Source organism: Oncorhynchus mykiss, chromosome 20 (genome assembly GCF_057628025.1).
Source record: "Oncorhynchus mykiss isolate SJ-2025 chromosome 20, ASM5762802v1, whole genome shotgun sequence".
Classification (NCBI taxonomy): domain Eukaryota; kingdom Metazoa; phylum Chordata; class Actinopteri; order Salmoniformes; family Salmonidae; genus Oncorhynchus; species Oncorhynchus mykiss.
In genome coordinates this window covers 17,227,073-17,242,972 of record NC_143041.1, presented here as the reverse complement: position 1 = coordinate 17,242,972, position 15,900 = coordinate 17,227,073, and the positions used below count along the sequence as shown (strand labels likewise).

At 40.2% G+C, this 15,900-nt stretch overlaps 1 protein-coding gene across 4 annotated transcripts in view; it reads right to left on the bottom strand.

Annotated features, from left to right (window-relative positions):
• Positions 1 to 347: 347 nt before the first annotated feature.
• The window catches only part of LOC110498982 (phosphatidylinositol 3,4,5-trisphosphate 3-phosphatase and dual-specificity protein phosphatase PTEN), an 18,779-nt gene continuing 3,226 nt past the window's right edge, over positions 348 to 15,900 (bottom strand). The window contains exons 2-10 of one of the 4 annotated variants that reach the window (XM_021575747.3): positions 13,662 to 13,746; positions 10,082 to 10,126; positions 8,646 to 8,689; positions 8,277 to 8,515; positions 7,772 to 7,913; positions 6,235 to 6,303; positions 5,663 to 5,829; positions 5,207 to 5,431; positions 348 to 4,994 (exon numbers count right to left, since the gene is read on the bottom strand). In XM_021575747.3, the coding sequence (XP_021431422.1) occupies positions 4,809 to 4,994; positions 5,207 to 5,431; positions 5,663 to 5,829; positions 6,235 to 6,303; positions 7,772 to 7,913; positions 8,277 to 8,515; positions 8,646 to 8,689; positions 10,082 to 10,126; positions 13,662 to 13,746 (1,202 nt within the window). In that variant the 3' untranslated portion in view covers positions 348 to 4,808. The remainder of the gene's footprint in view (positions 4,995 to 5,206; positions 5,432 to 5,662; positions 5,830 to 6,234; positions 6,304 to 7,771; positions 7,914 to 8,276; positions 8,516 to 8,645; positions 8,690 to 10,081; positions 10,127 to 13,661; positions 13,747 to 15,900) is intronic. The other 3 variants (XM_021575748.3, XM_021575749.3, XM_021575750.3) reach the window with 3 other exon arrangements.

The following is a 15,900-nucleotide window of genomic DNA, read 5'->3' as shown; positions in this document are numbered from 1 at the left end:
CATGCAGAGGCCAAATTGAGCTCTGTACCGCGTCGCCGTGCGCCTCCCAAATTTTCCAACAATGCGGAAAGGCTACGTATAGCTCCGCATTGACATGATTGGTTGATTGTAGGTAGGGGGTGGGAAGTCCTGTATAAACACAAACTCCCTTCCTTGACAACAGCTCTGCTCAACGCCACGAAACATGAATGCCCTGCTATCTGCTGAGGCCGTATCACCGTAAACGCTGTCAATGCAGATGTCGGATTGACCATGCAGCACCTTTTAATAATGGAGATGAATAATTCTCATCTTACTGGTCAGCATAAGATAACGGTGGATCACAAATCAGGTATCTCACACAAACAGACAAGAATGAGACTTTATTGGACTTACGTGAAGTTTATAACACTAAGATAATGGGCAGTTTACACATACAATAACAAACAGACATCTGATTTGTATGAGCATAATTATAACCTGTACAAGTCTTTCCGTACATTGTTGGTTGTGTATTCTCAGTGCATAGCATTACACACAGAGCAACTGTTGCACAGCACAATAGTATCCGAACAGGCTGAAATGGAATAAGGCTATTTTTTTTTGTGTGTTTTTTTTTTTTTTAAGACTGAAAATAGAGTGAGTTAACATACCTTTGCACAAAATTAAACCCAGGGAGAAAAAAAATCCTAAAAATAAAAAAAATGGCGAGAGGCAGGAGCCAGGCAGCTAGCCCTGCCCACTTTTGCAGGTAAAGCCTATTTTGATTTATTGCACCCCTTTCATCTGCATGCATGACATGTCCTACAACAGTATTTAACAAGCACTTTTTTTTTTTAAACGTTTTTTTATTTATTTTTCTCAAATAGTAAACAAGAGGCACTTTGTGGCAACCACAGACAGGCATCATAACATATTGCACAAATCAGCTAAAAACGAGTGACATGAATCTTACACACTGGCACCTTTAAGATGATTTTAATTATTTTTTAGAGCTGAAACTTAATTTTTGATGCTGCCTGTGAACTCCACACAGGTTTTAGCCCGTGCCATATAAAAATGGTTCCCGTAGGTTTCCCCTTTACTATATTTGTACTTTATGTTAAGGTACTGTGGCAAAATGTTTTTCAAGTGGGGCTACAGATGTCTAGGGGATGGCTTATGGCCTTAACTTGAAGTAACTGTCCAGTGTTTCCAGATTTCTACGAATGATGTCCTATAATTATATTACAATGAGTGAAGTACTTTTCCTTACAAAAATGGTTGTTGGAATGGTGTGGGCGTACCCCAACAGAACGGTGTGGGCATATACCGGTCATTAAAAATATCAAATGAAAGTAGACAGCTGATTGGACAGCTCAGCCAATAAGGCAGGATGACATTCTCTATGAGGAAATGGCAAGCATTTTTTTAAACAGTCTGAGACAACTTTTAGGTGTTGAGTATTTTTTTCCTCCAATGTATGCTTTTGCCACAAATGAGTATAAGACAAGTCAACATTATATGGATAGGAGTTAACTTTTGAAAAAGTTTGAATTTCACTGGACAGTTACTTTAAAATAAGCTCGTTAACAGGGATGCCCTTGAATAGATTCATACATTTAAGCTGCTGAACATCCAAAATAGTAAGCATATGATCCAGATCTACTAATCGGGCTAAAAATAAATACCACCTGCAGAGTGTCTTTAACAGAATACTGTCATAAATAGTTTATTCATTTTTTTCCTCCAGATTGTTTTCATTTTTATATAATAAAAGGGTCAGGACATTTTTCATTCAAACACCTTTTGGTTTCTATGGGGGGATGCATGGATACAAGATTAAGGTACAACTAGCCATATTATTCCACCTTCTTTCACTGATTGCAAGGCATTTGTTTTACTGAGGGGAACAACGGAGGGGGTGGGGGGGGGGGGAAATACTGTGGACCACTGACTGAAACCCTGCAAAAACCTGTAACAGTGCAAAAGTCTAGTACAATATGTTGCTCTATTAATAGTAGCTTTAAATAAGTACTTGAACTATCAAGTCAGTGCTTGGGCAGAATGGTAGATTTCAAAGCAGTAGCAGAGTAAGCATTGTCAACTTCAAGTAAGGCAAAGAATACCTCCATAGGCCCCGCCTCCAAGAACAAAGAAAATGTTGAATAAAATAAGCTTACTTTTGGCAGGTTTTCAGTGAAGTAATAAAATGTAAACAAAAATATAACATCTAGATTAAGTGTTCCTGGGTTAGCTAGTGTACATTTTGCAATGAAGAAGTGTCTCCTTTCGACACCTAGGGAAATTATTCTAAAAAAAACAAGTCGAGATAAAACAGAATGTGTGATGGGGTTGTGAAAAGAGGGAAGCCTTAATGTCAAAAGTACAAGAAAAGGCAGCTTACATCACTACCCACTGAAGATTCCTGCCCAAGAGACTGAAGATTTTTGGTCTGGCCCGTAGCATGCCACAGGACAGGTGTTACATTTTTTTTTTTTGGCATGCTTAAAAGAAATTATGCATAATTAAATATGCTCATATAGTTTAGGGATTTGTATATATTTCTGAAGCAAAGCACAAGACTTTCTGTAAAATCTGTAGCTGCACTATTCTCATTCCTCCACGAAATGAAACCTGTTTGTAAAAAGGAAAAGAACAGAACAAAAAAACTGAAAAAGAACCCCAGCCAGGTAGGGACAGCGACTGCAGAAGTATGCACGTGGGCGTGCACGTTAACAGTTCTCACACACAGAAGTAGTGTGTGCCACTGAAATGACTTGCACCATATGATTGGAACAGATTCTTGGCTCTGTTGTTATTATTGATCTTAAGTATGCAGTTTGGCAGTTTGTAAGCACCTTTTGTTGGATATACAAGTGCAACTCTACGGTAACAGAGTGATGCAGAGTCTTAAGAGTTTTCACTTAGAATGTCAAACAAAAACCAATGATTGCAAAGTTAAACAAACAATACAAGTCTATGGACAAGGACTACTTCATTTCCACTGAATTTTACAAAAACACATTTACTTGAAGGAAAAGCTTGGTAACAGAATGATTTGTGATGTTGGTGCAATCATTCTGTTACCAAACTTTACATCTGCACTTGTCCTTCAAGTAAATGTGTTTTTGTAACATTTTCTGTGGAAATCGTTAAGTAGTCCTTGTGCATAGAGTTGTATGGTTTGTTGAACTTTCCAATCATTTGGTTTTTGTTTGACATATAAAGTGAACAATTTGAGTCTCAGCATCACTCGGTTTCCGTGGAATTGCCAACAAGTGATCCCGGATCTCATTGGACCAAGTACGATAAGGCTGCAAACAAGTCAGTCAAGGAGCCAAAGATCTGATTTCACAAGAGAAAGATACCTAGAGCGCCTAAGTTCACATATTATCCACTCCTGGGTTGATCAAAACCTGCATTAACACCCTTGGATCGGTTCAGAGACAACGCTTTACATTCAATACCTCTGCTCCCACGGTCTCTGACCAAGCATCATCTCTAAGCCTATGGGCCTTACTGAACTCAGAGTAGGTCACCATCACCACCACTTCTGGTGTGTCCAGACACATATTAAGATGACAAAAGTGCAGTTTGTCAACAACAACAAAAAACGACACTTTCTAGAGACTGAGGAGAAACCGACACAATCACTAATGCAGGTTTTGATACATGTTCTAGTACGGCATGTTAAAAGGTACACATTTGGAACAGCTTACCCCTCTATAAGCACATGACACACTGAAGTAGTCACCGATTCAAAACATGAACCATCAAGTCAGTCAGCACTCTATACTATTGTCTTCTGTGATGATCCCCAAAACTATCTGGTTACCATTAAAATGAGGGGAAACGCCATGTACTGTATCATAAAAACACAAGGCCATTCTAAATGGCTTGCCAAAAGACTGAAATCATGCCTGCAGATACCATGAGAATAAAGTATGTCATTTTTGACCTCCTGGCTAAATACAATCAGATCTTAAATGACTTTAGAAATCTTCGTTTTTTTGTTGTTGAAAAACATTGTATACAATTTATTAAACAAGATGGACATCGATTCCAATAACATGCACACTGTTTGTCGTTTAACTATAGTGTTAACGTTATTGCAACACTGGCTTCCCTGCAGTTCTCTGTTATATTATTTATCTTAACATAAAAACATCAACAATACACGGGATACTGCTTTTCTGCATACCTTGAACAGAAATGGTAGAAGGAATGGACATTGGTTAGATGTCATGTAGCTTAATAATAATGACAATAACAATAATCAAAATTCAACTGGAGAAATTCTAACATGCAGTTTATACTGCACAAACTCATGTGAGACAGCCTGCAAAAAGCACAAGGAGCATTCACAGTAGGTAGGATGGGGGGGGGTAAGGGCGTGGTGGAGGACAATGGATGAAGGGGGAGAAAGTGACAGAAGCACTGGCCTTGGTTTCCACAAGGAGATGGAGCAGCCAAATGTAGATTTCCAATAAGCCTCTCCAATACCAGATCTCCCATCTCCTGATCGTGGAAATCTTCTCTAGTCTTTGACAACAAAAAAAAAGGTATATTACATTACAGCTACTGAACCTTTTTCCACTCAACAACGGTGTCAATACTTTTCGGATGAAAGAGTGGGGGCGGGGCAAAAAAGTAAAAAAATAAAATAAAATTGGTCAGCATTATTGTTCTTAAATTGGTGGCATTTTCCATGACGCAAATGTCTTGCTGCCATAGGTTGGTGAGGAAAAAAGTACTTGGTTTTCAGTTTATATTCAAGTTCTCCTTTTTTCCCTCTGAAAGCAGTATTTTTTTTCCTCTTTTTCTTTTTCACATCCCATAGAAATCTCTCACACTTTTGTTATTTGTGTGAGTTGCTCCTCGTCGAACGGTTCATTCTCTGGGTCAGAGTCTGTGGTGTCAGAGTATCGGTAATGGTCAGGCTCGTTGTCACTAACGTCTGGCGTTACCGAGGTGGAAGTGCTGGCCTCGGAGTTGAAGGGGTCCTCCACAGTCTTGGTAAAGTACAGCTTCACCTGTAATACCAGAGAAAACATCATTATCCACATTCTGAAACATGGTAACAAGAGCCATACCAAGCGGAAACATTTGAATCTAATTACAATTATTTGCTCTTATGAACTGTGGCAAAAGTTCATGAGAGCAATTACATTGGCACAGTCAAATTATTTCCCAATTACTAATAAAAAGGGTACCCCCCCCCCCAATGAAATTAAGTCTCAATCACCTGACTGACCTTGAAGTTGGGGGAGAAGTATCTGTTTGCTTTATCCTTGTTGGCCTTGTCCAGGTCGTTCTTCGTCAGTGAGAGGATCAGGCATTCCTTGTCGTTGTCTCCCGTTCCTCCTGTGGTTTGGATTCCTTCCTGCTCCTTCGGTAACGTTCCGTTCTCCACCTTCTCGTCTGGTCCAGGGATGAAGAAGGTGTTCACCCAGAAGTGAAACATCTTGTCCTGATGGAAAAATACATGGGGGAGGGAGGGGTGAATAAAGGCAAGACATGACTCCAAAAAGCAGTTACATCATCTCAACCGCAAAACAAATGTAGGCTATACTCCAATCCAAAATCAGAACGTGTTTTTCAGTTAAATCCTGACATTCCTCATAGTGAATCGGAATAGGCTGCTAAAACACCTAATTTAATAAGCACATAAAAATCTAAATCATATAATCAGGAACCACACCTTCTTCATCATTTTGTTCTGTTTGTGGAAGAACTCCACCTTGATGTCTCCACACACAGGCAGCGGCTGGGGGAACTCGAAGAACACGTACTTCTCCTCCCGCCGTGTGTTCACCGGGTTGGACGTGTGGATCTTGACCTTCAGCTGGTACACCACAAACTGAGGATCTGTGGGGGGGGGGGGCACAACAAGTTAACGCCAGTCACTCTCCTGGAGGGTGGATAGACCACAGCACAGCAACCGGGTATCTATTATTTACATCTAGGCAAATTATGAAAAGAGGACAGCAGAGAAAGGGACAGAATTACATAGTACCACTGCCAGGAATATTAAATATAGAAAAGACTGTTACAGTAACATGCGATAAGGGCCCTAAGAAGAGAAGAGTTGACCAAAGCCAAGCTCATTTAAGGGAGCACTTCTAGTCTAGAATCAGCCCACTGGGTTGTGCAGGATGCAGAGTTGATTGTTTCCATATTAAGTTCCACCGACTCCAACAAACACCGACTTCTAAATCTACAACAACCTCCTAGTCAACATGTAAACATTGGATGAAAGCTGCTTATTATTACCCCAGTGCCAATTCCCTTTTCTGAAACCATGTGGAATCTGCTCACTCTTGTTTTTAACGGAAGTGTCCCCTTAGAGAGAGAGAGAGAAAAAAAAAAAAAAGAGATTAACACAGAGTTCTGCTGCCCTGCCTGGACTTGGGGAGGGAGTGGGTGGGTGGGTTATCACCAGGGCTATGTACAAACATACTGTATACAGGCTTACAACCACCCATAAACCGATCCTGACTCACCATTTCCACATGCGAACAGCAACTTCCTGTTGTCAAGTTATTAGGAGCTTAACCAGTATAATAAAAATTACATAATGGCCCTTAAAATCAATCCTAATATTCATATTAATGCATCTCCTAACATATAGGCCTAAATAAGCATCAGCTAACATTTTTTCTAAGAAACTGACAGAAAACACAATCTTTACATTGCTGCTACTCACTAAGATTTTATAAAAAGGAGAGGGGCGGGTGCTTGGGTGTTGATTAAATTAAACCACTTCAAATGTTGTGTGTTGTGTCATGGGTACTGACCACATAGGGTGGGTGGGTGGGTGGGGGGGTCACATCATGCTGTGTGTGTATGTGTGTTCAGAATTGGGCCAGGGATTGACAAAGTCTGAAAGGCACTTGCCAAATCGAGCAAAGTCAGGAGTATGTTTTGATTTGCCCGAAAATGTCAATTCATTATTTACAGGAAGAAGTGTCATATATTGCTTGCCTATCCCCTACACACAGTGGGGAGGAATCAGAAATATGATAACTGGAATTCTTTGTATTTTGGTTGTTATCAGTCAAATAAATCTCAGAGCAGGCTCAACTTGCCAGACTGCCGTAAGTTGTCCGTCTTTCGCTTAAACAATGGGGAGGAACCAGAAAGATCAGTTTTAGGCTACTGGAATTCTTTGTTGCCTAGTCGTTTTCCCTTTTTTGAAAAAATATCACCTGCCCAAAGGTGCAACCTCAGAGCAACTGCTCAGTTCACTTTCCCCAGGCAATAGGTCATCCCTGTAGGGCCCGCTAAAGGGACAGGGGAAGTGTCAGAAAAATGTGGACAAAGGAAGTGAAGAGGTGAAATGCCAGACACAGCTGACAAGAGCAGCCACTGACGACAGACTCAAGAAAAGGGGGTTGTTATATCATAGTTCCTTATAGGCCTGTAGTCATCTTCTGGCTATCCAGCAAGGTATAAACTCCCTTATCTGATGATGCATGCAGCCAAGTCAAATGACCAGTGAGCCAAGCAAATAATAGCAGTGAAAATACACCATGCTGTTTTGACTAGCATAACCATAATTGCAAAACGATACACTCCACTGTGGTTAATGTCAGTGTTGCATGGAGAAAAATCGGGGGGAAAAAAAACACCAAAAAAACATGCAACATCGAGAACCAAAGCTGTGCAGAGCAAAGCAGAGGATAGGGGCAGGACAATCAACTGAAGATCACATTGTGAAAGTGTGTGAAAGCCCGTAGCACACAAGCCCAAGGTAAGACAGGATACAGGAAAGAAATAGGATTGAGCGGGGAAAGGGGAAAGCACTTACTACACGTTCCGGCACTAAACATGGGCACCGTCTCGAACACCATCTTGTGGAACAGCAGAGCCACTGGTTTGTACTCCAGCTGGTTCTTCAGAAGGTGGCTGTAGTAGTAGACATACCGCCTCTGACTGGGGATTGTTACTCCCTGTGGAATGGGAAGAGAAACACTTAGTGAAACTGAAGATTTTCCCTGGCAGTAAAGGGGATGACGACAAGCCTTTATATGATCCTAAAAAAAAATGTTAAAGCCTGCAACTATTCATCATGTAGCCTACAATTAAAACAAAGATTAGCGATACTAGCAACACCCATGATGAACAGGTCTATGGTGTTGACATTATCATCATTTTATCTGTTTAACCCTTATCTTACCAGCAAGGTAAGTTGAAAATGGCCTGGGGACGAGTTTGAGTGGAGATCAGAGGGGTTGAATGAGCCAACTAGAAAATGGGGATGATCAGTTTCCATGACAGTAGGGCGGCCAGATTGGAACAATAAAAAAATGTACCTTCTTATCTCTGGTCCTGACTTCGCCGTAGAAGTCGAGAGCTTCTTGTGCTTTGAGGAACTTGCCCCGGTGTAACAGGTAAGCACAGATCATGACACCCGTACGTCCCTTTCCAGCTTTACAGTGAATCGCCGCCACATGATTGTCGTCTTCACTTAACCAAAGGTCAAGATCTTCGCAGAACGGTTTGATCAGCTCCAGCTGGGGCGGATTGTGATCCTCAAACGGATATTGTGCAACTGGAGAGAGACAGACAGAGACCGGGCTCAGTTAGTTAGCGTCACACGTGGGTTTTTAGTGAAAGATTGATTCATTCACTGACTGCCTGAAAGACAGTGATAATGGTTTCACTCTGATGTAATATCTAACCTCTGCAATTGAATTTGGTTGCGTCATAATGTCGCTCAGCGCACCTATAAAAAAGGGACAAACAAAATACGTTGTTATAATACTGGGATTCAAACAGCCGCCTTCTTTCTTTTGTACAATCTGTCAGCATATTACATGTTGATGTAAGATCCCTCTGATGTGTGCTAGAGTGTTACAGCAACTGCAACCTCAACTTCCACACAGATTCATGAAAAACTGTTAATTGTATATTTTGTGTCTACTTCCCCTCTGATTCTCATGACCACTAATAAGAGAAATGTTGTTAACCAGTAGATATGTTTCCATCCAATTGCCAACAGATTTTCAGGAGAATATTATTATTATTATTATTTAAATGTTTTAATCTGCATAAAAACAATGAGAATTTTCCCACCAGAATTGAAATGGTTGCGGATAAAAGGCTGTGCATGATGATGTAATGCACGTAAAAAATAACTTGCGGTTAAATTCCCATGTACCAAACAAAAAATACAAGTTAAATGGGTTCCAAATCGTATTTTCAACAATACTGATGCTTTTGTCACACACACATGGTCTTGGCACACACACATGGTCTTGGCACACACATTTTAGCCAACAGCTCACAGATACAGTGCGAGTATAGCATACAAGATGATATTATTATAGACAAAAATAGCAAGATGTTTATTTGTCAAACAGCAGCCCTGAATTCATAATCATGTCACCAGAATAAGACCTTCTATATTTATTGGAAAGGAGCATCAAGCTCATCAACGTTCACTTTCACCACCCTGTGAAGTTCATCTTAACTTATCTGTAGCATAATAAGCTGCAAGCTTGTAGTGGGAGGACCACACAATATATCATTGTGGGACTCCAATTTTACTTCAATATGGTTATTTTATCAATATTTGTGCATTTAAAAAAATCCCACCTGGTCTAGCGTATTTTGTTTTGTCGACATTTGGAAAGTTCACCGATAGATTTGCTGTTTCGTGACATTTTATCTGGCATATACTTTACTACTCACATAAAAAAAAAAATTGGATGGAAACCTGGTTAATGAGAAACCTGTGGTCTTTAGTATCTTTGTAGCGCGCAGTGAGTCATTCGGTTAATGCCAGTCTACTAACTAAACGACTTCATACTGAGTGAGGAAGACATTGTCGTAAATTCCCTTTCCAGGGTAAAATTATGCCAAAGGTTACCATGATATGATTGTTCTACCCCTTCATCACAATGCCTAGGCCTATCCATCAAGAACCACTGATGACTAAAGGCAAATAAGTGGCTACTGCGGTTAGCATTCTCAAAAACATGAGGACTTTTCTTCCTCCGGGCCTATACTCCACAGACATTTTCTGCATGCATCAGACATAACTTTGCAGCACAGCAACCGCCACTGACCATACAGCATATGCACAAGCAAAATAGTCAGACACCAGGGTACTCACAGATTATATATCTTGTAATGATTTTTGTGTTTAGAGTCCAGAAACCTGAGGAGAGAAAGGGAGGAGAATTACTTTTCCATCCGGCACAATTTTTTTTTTTACAGATTCTGGTCCGATCTAAACCTTTCAACACTAACTTGCAGTCTGTAATGACAGCATGTCATAGGGGCAGACTGACAGGCTCTCCGACAAGCACAATAATAGTGTTACATCATTGACTATCCAGGGTTCTACTTTTTCCAATGGCGACACTGGTGCTACCAACTTTTTCAGCTGGTGGCACTAGCGCATGATTTGGTCGCACCAGTTTTATTTTATATTTGATAAAGGCCTGTCCCCCATAATGTGCCTGCATTCCTTCCAGAACCTGGCTAACAATGACTAGCCATCTTTTAACTTAGCCCTTATGTTCTTACATTGAAAAAAGAGACTTCAAATAAAGTGCAACATTTATTTATTGAAGATTTCAAAGTGCCATGTGTTCTTTTCTGCAAAATCCTCTAGAGAGCAGAATTTGACAAAATGATACTTAATGACTGCAAAAATAAAATAAGGCGGGGGGGGGGGGGGGGTGAGCACCAGTGTTTGGCTAGCAGTATTTGTTATAGCGTGAACACCAGTGTTTGGCTAGCAGTATTTGTTATAGCGTGAACACCAGTGTTTGGCTAGCAGTATTTGTTATAGCGTGAGAACACCAGTGTTGGGCTAGCAGTATTTGTTATAGCGTGAACACCAGTGTTTGGCTAGCAGTATTTCTTATAGCGTGAGCACCAGTGTTGGGCTAGCAGTATTTCTTATAGCGTGAGCACCAGTGTTGGGCTAGCAGTATTTCTTATAGCGTGAACACCAGTGTTTGGCTAGCAGTATTTGTTATAGCGTGAACACCAGTGTTTGGCTAGCAGTATTTGTTATAGCGTGAACACCAGTGTTTGGCTAGCAGTATTTGTTATAGCGTGAACACCAGTGTTTGGCTAGCAGTATTTGTTATAGCGTGAGCACCAGTGTTTGGCTAGCAGTATTTGTTATAGCGTGAGCACCAGTGTTTGGCTAGCAGTATTTGTTATAGCGTGAGCACCAGTGTTTGGCTAGCAGTATTTGTTATAGCGTGAGCACCAGTGTTTGGCTAGCAGTATTTGTTATAGCGTGAGCACCAGTGTTTGGCTAGCAGTATTTGTTATAGCGTGAGCACCAGTGTTTGGCTAGCAGTATTTGTTATAGCGTGAGCACCAGTGTTTGGCTAGCAGTATTTGTTATAGCGTGAGCACCAGTGTTTGGCTAGCAGTATTTGTTATAGCGTGAGCACCAGTGTTTGGCTAGCAGTATTGCTTATAGCGTGAGCACCAGTGTTTGGCTAGCAGTATTTCTTATAGCGTGAGAACACCAGTGTTGGGCTAGCAGTATTTCTTATAGCGCACTTGCGCATCAATCCAGTATTATTTTATGTAGCACATAATCATGATTCTGCCAGGTAGGCATAAAGGCTATTTTATAGTTACATTTTAATTGCCTTTTCATCTATCTGAAAACAGTTAGGCCATCATTAGTATCGCTAACGGCTACACAAAGTGGTAATGTATAGGCCCAACATGCACCACACACAGCAGGGCTTGACATTCAGGTAAATTTGCCAGTGTCAACTTAAAGCTACAGGGTAGCTTTAGTCCGGGTCAAGACCTGACAGGAAAGCGAATGATGTGTGCATAATTTCAAAAGCAGGTGATTTTCATATTTCATTTGCGGGCTGAGAAAGTAGCCTATACAGGGTTCAAACAGAGATTGGCAAGTCAAATTCAAGGATTTTCAAGGACTTTTCCAAGCACTTAATTGAAATCGTCAACGACCTACATTTTATATTTCATTGCTGTAATAGCCTAAAGAAAAAAGCTCCCTCCAATGTATGCAAAAAAACAAAAGTATGCATTACCACTAAGAATAATGCATTTTTAAATAGGCCTATCCAATGGCATTATGCATTGCCATTTTTACATTCTAAAATATGTCAGAATAATGTGGGCATTGCCTGACGAAATAGACAGCATGCTCCCAACACACTAATTATATCTGTCCATGTGGTAGCTAGTCAGTGTATCATGTTTTAAAATGAGAAGGCAACACACACAAAAAATCTGGGTATCCTTTGTAATGGAACACTTTATATGGAATGAAGCCAACATTTGATATTGTGACACTCATAATAACGGCACATGGATTTACCACAACAGACTAGTGCAACACCCTTCAATTGAAATGGCGTTAAACAAATGAAAGTGCCTACTACCCTCAGAAAAACTGATTAGAAATGAAACCACGAAATAAGTATATTGTGGCAGTATAACTTCTAAAATCAGCTACCATAAATTACTTTTCAAGGACAAAAGAGCCCAGAGGAAATGTCTTATTTTGAAGGTGGGCTATTCTATGATGACTAAATTGGACTTGGCAAATATTCTACCAAGACTTCAAACTTTTTAAATACCCATTCTTGTCTTATCATTTACTGGTAGATATCAAAACTTGGAGCATCTTTCCTACCACTACCGCTGTTGGTCTTTGCTCCACGCAACAACCAGCTGTTGGGAGAGCTGCACGCTCTCTTTGCCTGACAGATTATCTATAGGCTGTGTGTGCGCAGCAAGCGTGTGATAAATAAACAGACCTAACGAACGCTTCGGGAATCCATCTGTTTTCTTAGCAATTATAGCCTAGAATAAAAATCGCATTATTACAATATTTTTCTCACTGGCCCAAGCGGGCCTCTGACGGGGATGATCGACTGGCCCGTAGGGTTTCCAAAATCGCCCCTGTATGTTGAGCCCAGGGGCATTGCCATGCCGTTGTTGGTTTATTGTTGGTCAACTGAACATTACTGTTTGAATAAATCATGATAAATAAAAGCTAATTGTGAACCAAAGACTAAACGTGACCAGGTAAAAAAATAAAATGAAAAATACTGGCACCCTTGTGACCAATTAAAAATGTGTCGCTCGGCCAAGTCAAACGGTTACAAATGCGACTGTTTTGGTCGCAGTATTGAACCCTGCTATCAGTAGGGCATGTTCGTTATGTCGGTTTATTTATTTAACAGATTGGTTAACACATCTAAAAAACTACAGTGTCCGGGAAATGACGAAGGCTGCTTTTTCTGTTCACATTTCAAAAAGCCAGCAACTTTCTGTGTCTACTACAGCCTGCGTAAATCGAAGGAAATTGTTTGGACAATACAACAACCAGGGTCAGGTTAAGTTCACAGGTGACTTGCAGGTCACTCCTTTGGTTTCAGTTGACTAATTAGGTAAGCCTCTGCAGCTGGGATGACAGAATGCATTTCAAACATCCTATTCTTACCACTGTTGCCCATATAATGGTAATCCGTGAGAAACAAGATGAGACCAAAGATAGGCCTAGTTTACCAAAGTTTGTGCAAATTCTGTTATGGAATGGGTTTGGTTAAGGTAGTTAGGACATGTTTAACTACCTGCTGTTTTCATTTACATGTAACCCTTTTCATTCATTTACATTCTAAGAAACCCCTTCGTTATTTCGACTGGGACATCCACATTTGTTTTTTTTAAGTACTTACCGAACTACGTCATCGATGTTGTTTCTGTAGACACCCTCAAGTCTTTCAGCAGGAAAGCCCATAGCAATTATGTTTGGATAAATATCTGAACGCAGGAGTCAAAGAAACCAGCAGTTTGGCTGCTGAGGTCAGAGACTAACGGGAAGAATCACACCTAGGCCAATATTAATCACCAACATACACATACAATTATGATTGTCTAGCAAATCGTCATTCAATTCACATACAAACAAAATTCACACACAAACAACTCCTTGATTTGCCCAAACATAGATATCGTATATCACATCTTACACCATACTGTACATACATTGCTTATTATGCCAGACCAATCATGACAGAGCTGTATGGAGAACAGGACAGAGCATGTGTAATATGGAACAGATGGTGCTCTCTCTACGAGACCCAGTGACGGACATATAACCTACCAGGCCCCACAAGGGCACCAAATAAATCACATTGTGCCACAGCCAACTGCCCCCGCCCTTCCCATCATCTCTCCGAAAGAGCATTACATCACTCACATCATCACTTAGATATATGTATAATATAAACGCACACATCGGTCTAATTTCCTCATGTCACTTGGGAAATATATCCAAGCACAAAATAATTGAATTCTTCATACAAAGAAAATGACCTATTTTGTCAAACAATTCATCAGAAATAGGCTACTACTATATGAAATACAAAACGTGATCTCTAAATGATTATTCTATTACTGTTAATTTACTGAGACCCGGGCCATCTCGTCACATGCTCAACTCCTCCGATAGCGTACTTTACATTTGAACTGGCATAACATCATAATGACATCATGCTCAAAAAGTACCCGAGACTACTGCAATGACAAACGCAACGTCAGCATGAGCCTCACATTTAACTGTTCCTATCAAATAAATAGTCAATGGACTGAATGGGATCAATTAAATTGTTCCAGAACATAGGTATCTAAAGGCCTACTGCCATTTTCCAGCAACACCATTTAGGAAATTCATGTAGAATCATCATATTCTTAAATAGCACAGATGTAGGCCTATAATAAAATATATTTAAAAACCTAACATATCATTACAAAAACCTCTTCTAGTCCCATGAAGACGAGGAGTTTCAAATGGCAAATGTCAGTTAAGGCCTAAACCTCTGCTACTAGTGTGGAGGGAAAGGCTTGCTGCTGATGTGAAATCTCATCACAATTTTAAGGCCAATTCCTAGAACTGAATTCATTACATAACAACCATGGCTACATTGCCTTCCCAAACACTGACCAACAATGCCTGGCACTATAGATATATCAAAACAAAGTGATTTAGCTATAATACCACGTTTCACTCATACAATATCTAACTCACACATTATCATAGTTGCTTAGTTAGGAAAATCCTAACCCCTTGGTTCCAAAATGTGGGGTTGGGAAAATGTAAATGGGGTACACTTAAGAAATCTGTACTCTTATCGAAGAAAATAATAACTTTCTCTTCAAAATGAGTATAGAATACAACCTTTTAGTGTCAACCAATGGCGTTATACAATATGTTGGGACAGCCTACAGGAACAACAATTTTGGGAATATGAACACAGGGCGTTTACTAGGGAATATAATGTTTCCAAATGGGGTCTCCTGCATTTTCTTACATCAATTTGCATTCGCGTGCAGAAAATATATGGGAACCCCTGCCCTAACCCTATTCCAGTTCTGTTTTTTGCACAGAGCTTTCTGAGACCACTGAACCAAGGGACCACAGGCACAAAAAAAATGGCTTTGACCATTTCAAGTGCAAGACAAGAAGACATGACAACTGAACATGCCAATAGTACCCGGCACTTCCTCCAATCGCTCATAACCTTTACCTGGCTTTAATTTGTGCATTCTACATGCACCTATACTTTCACAATTTGATTGCATACCTTGGTTAGGTGACCCATTTCAGACAAATCTAGCATCTGAACACTTGTCTTTTAAAGAATGCTCTTCTTCGGTCATTCATAACTAAACATTTTATCCCTGACACTGCTCAAATCAATACAAACAAGCTTACCTCATTAAGACAAGCAAACCAAAGGTCTACTGACTACGTTCATTCTAGCACCATGAAATTGGTACATCCCACTAATGAGCAAGTACTATTACCATTTCCCCTCACGCTGATAATGATTCAATGCTTTTGGTCTTTGTGTGGCTAGCAGCAGCAACACTGATTGTGAATATAACGTTAATCCATTAGCTATAGCTTGCTAG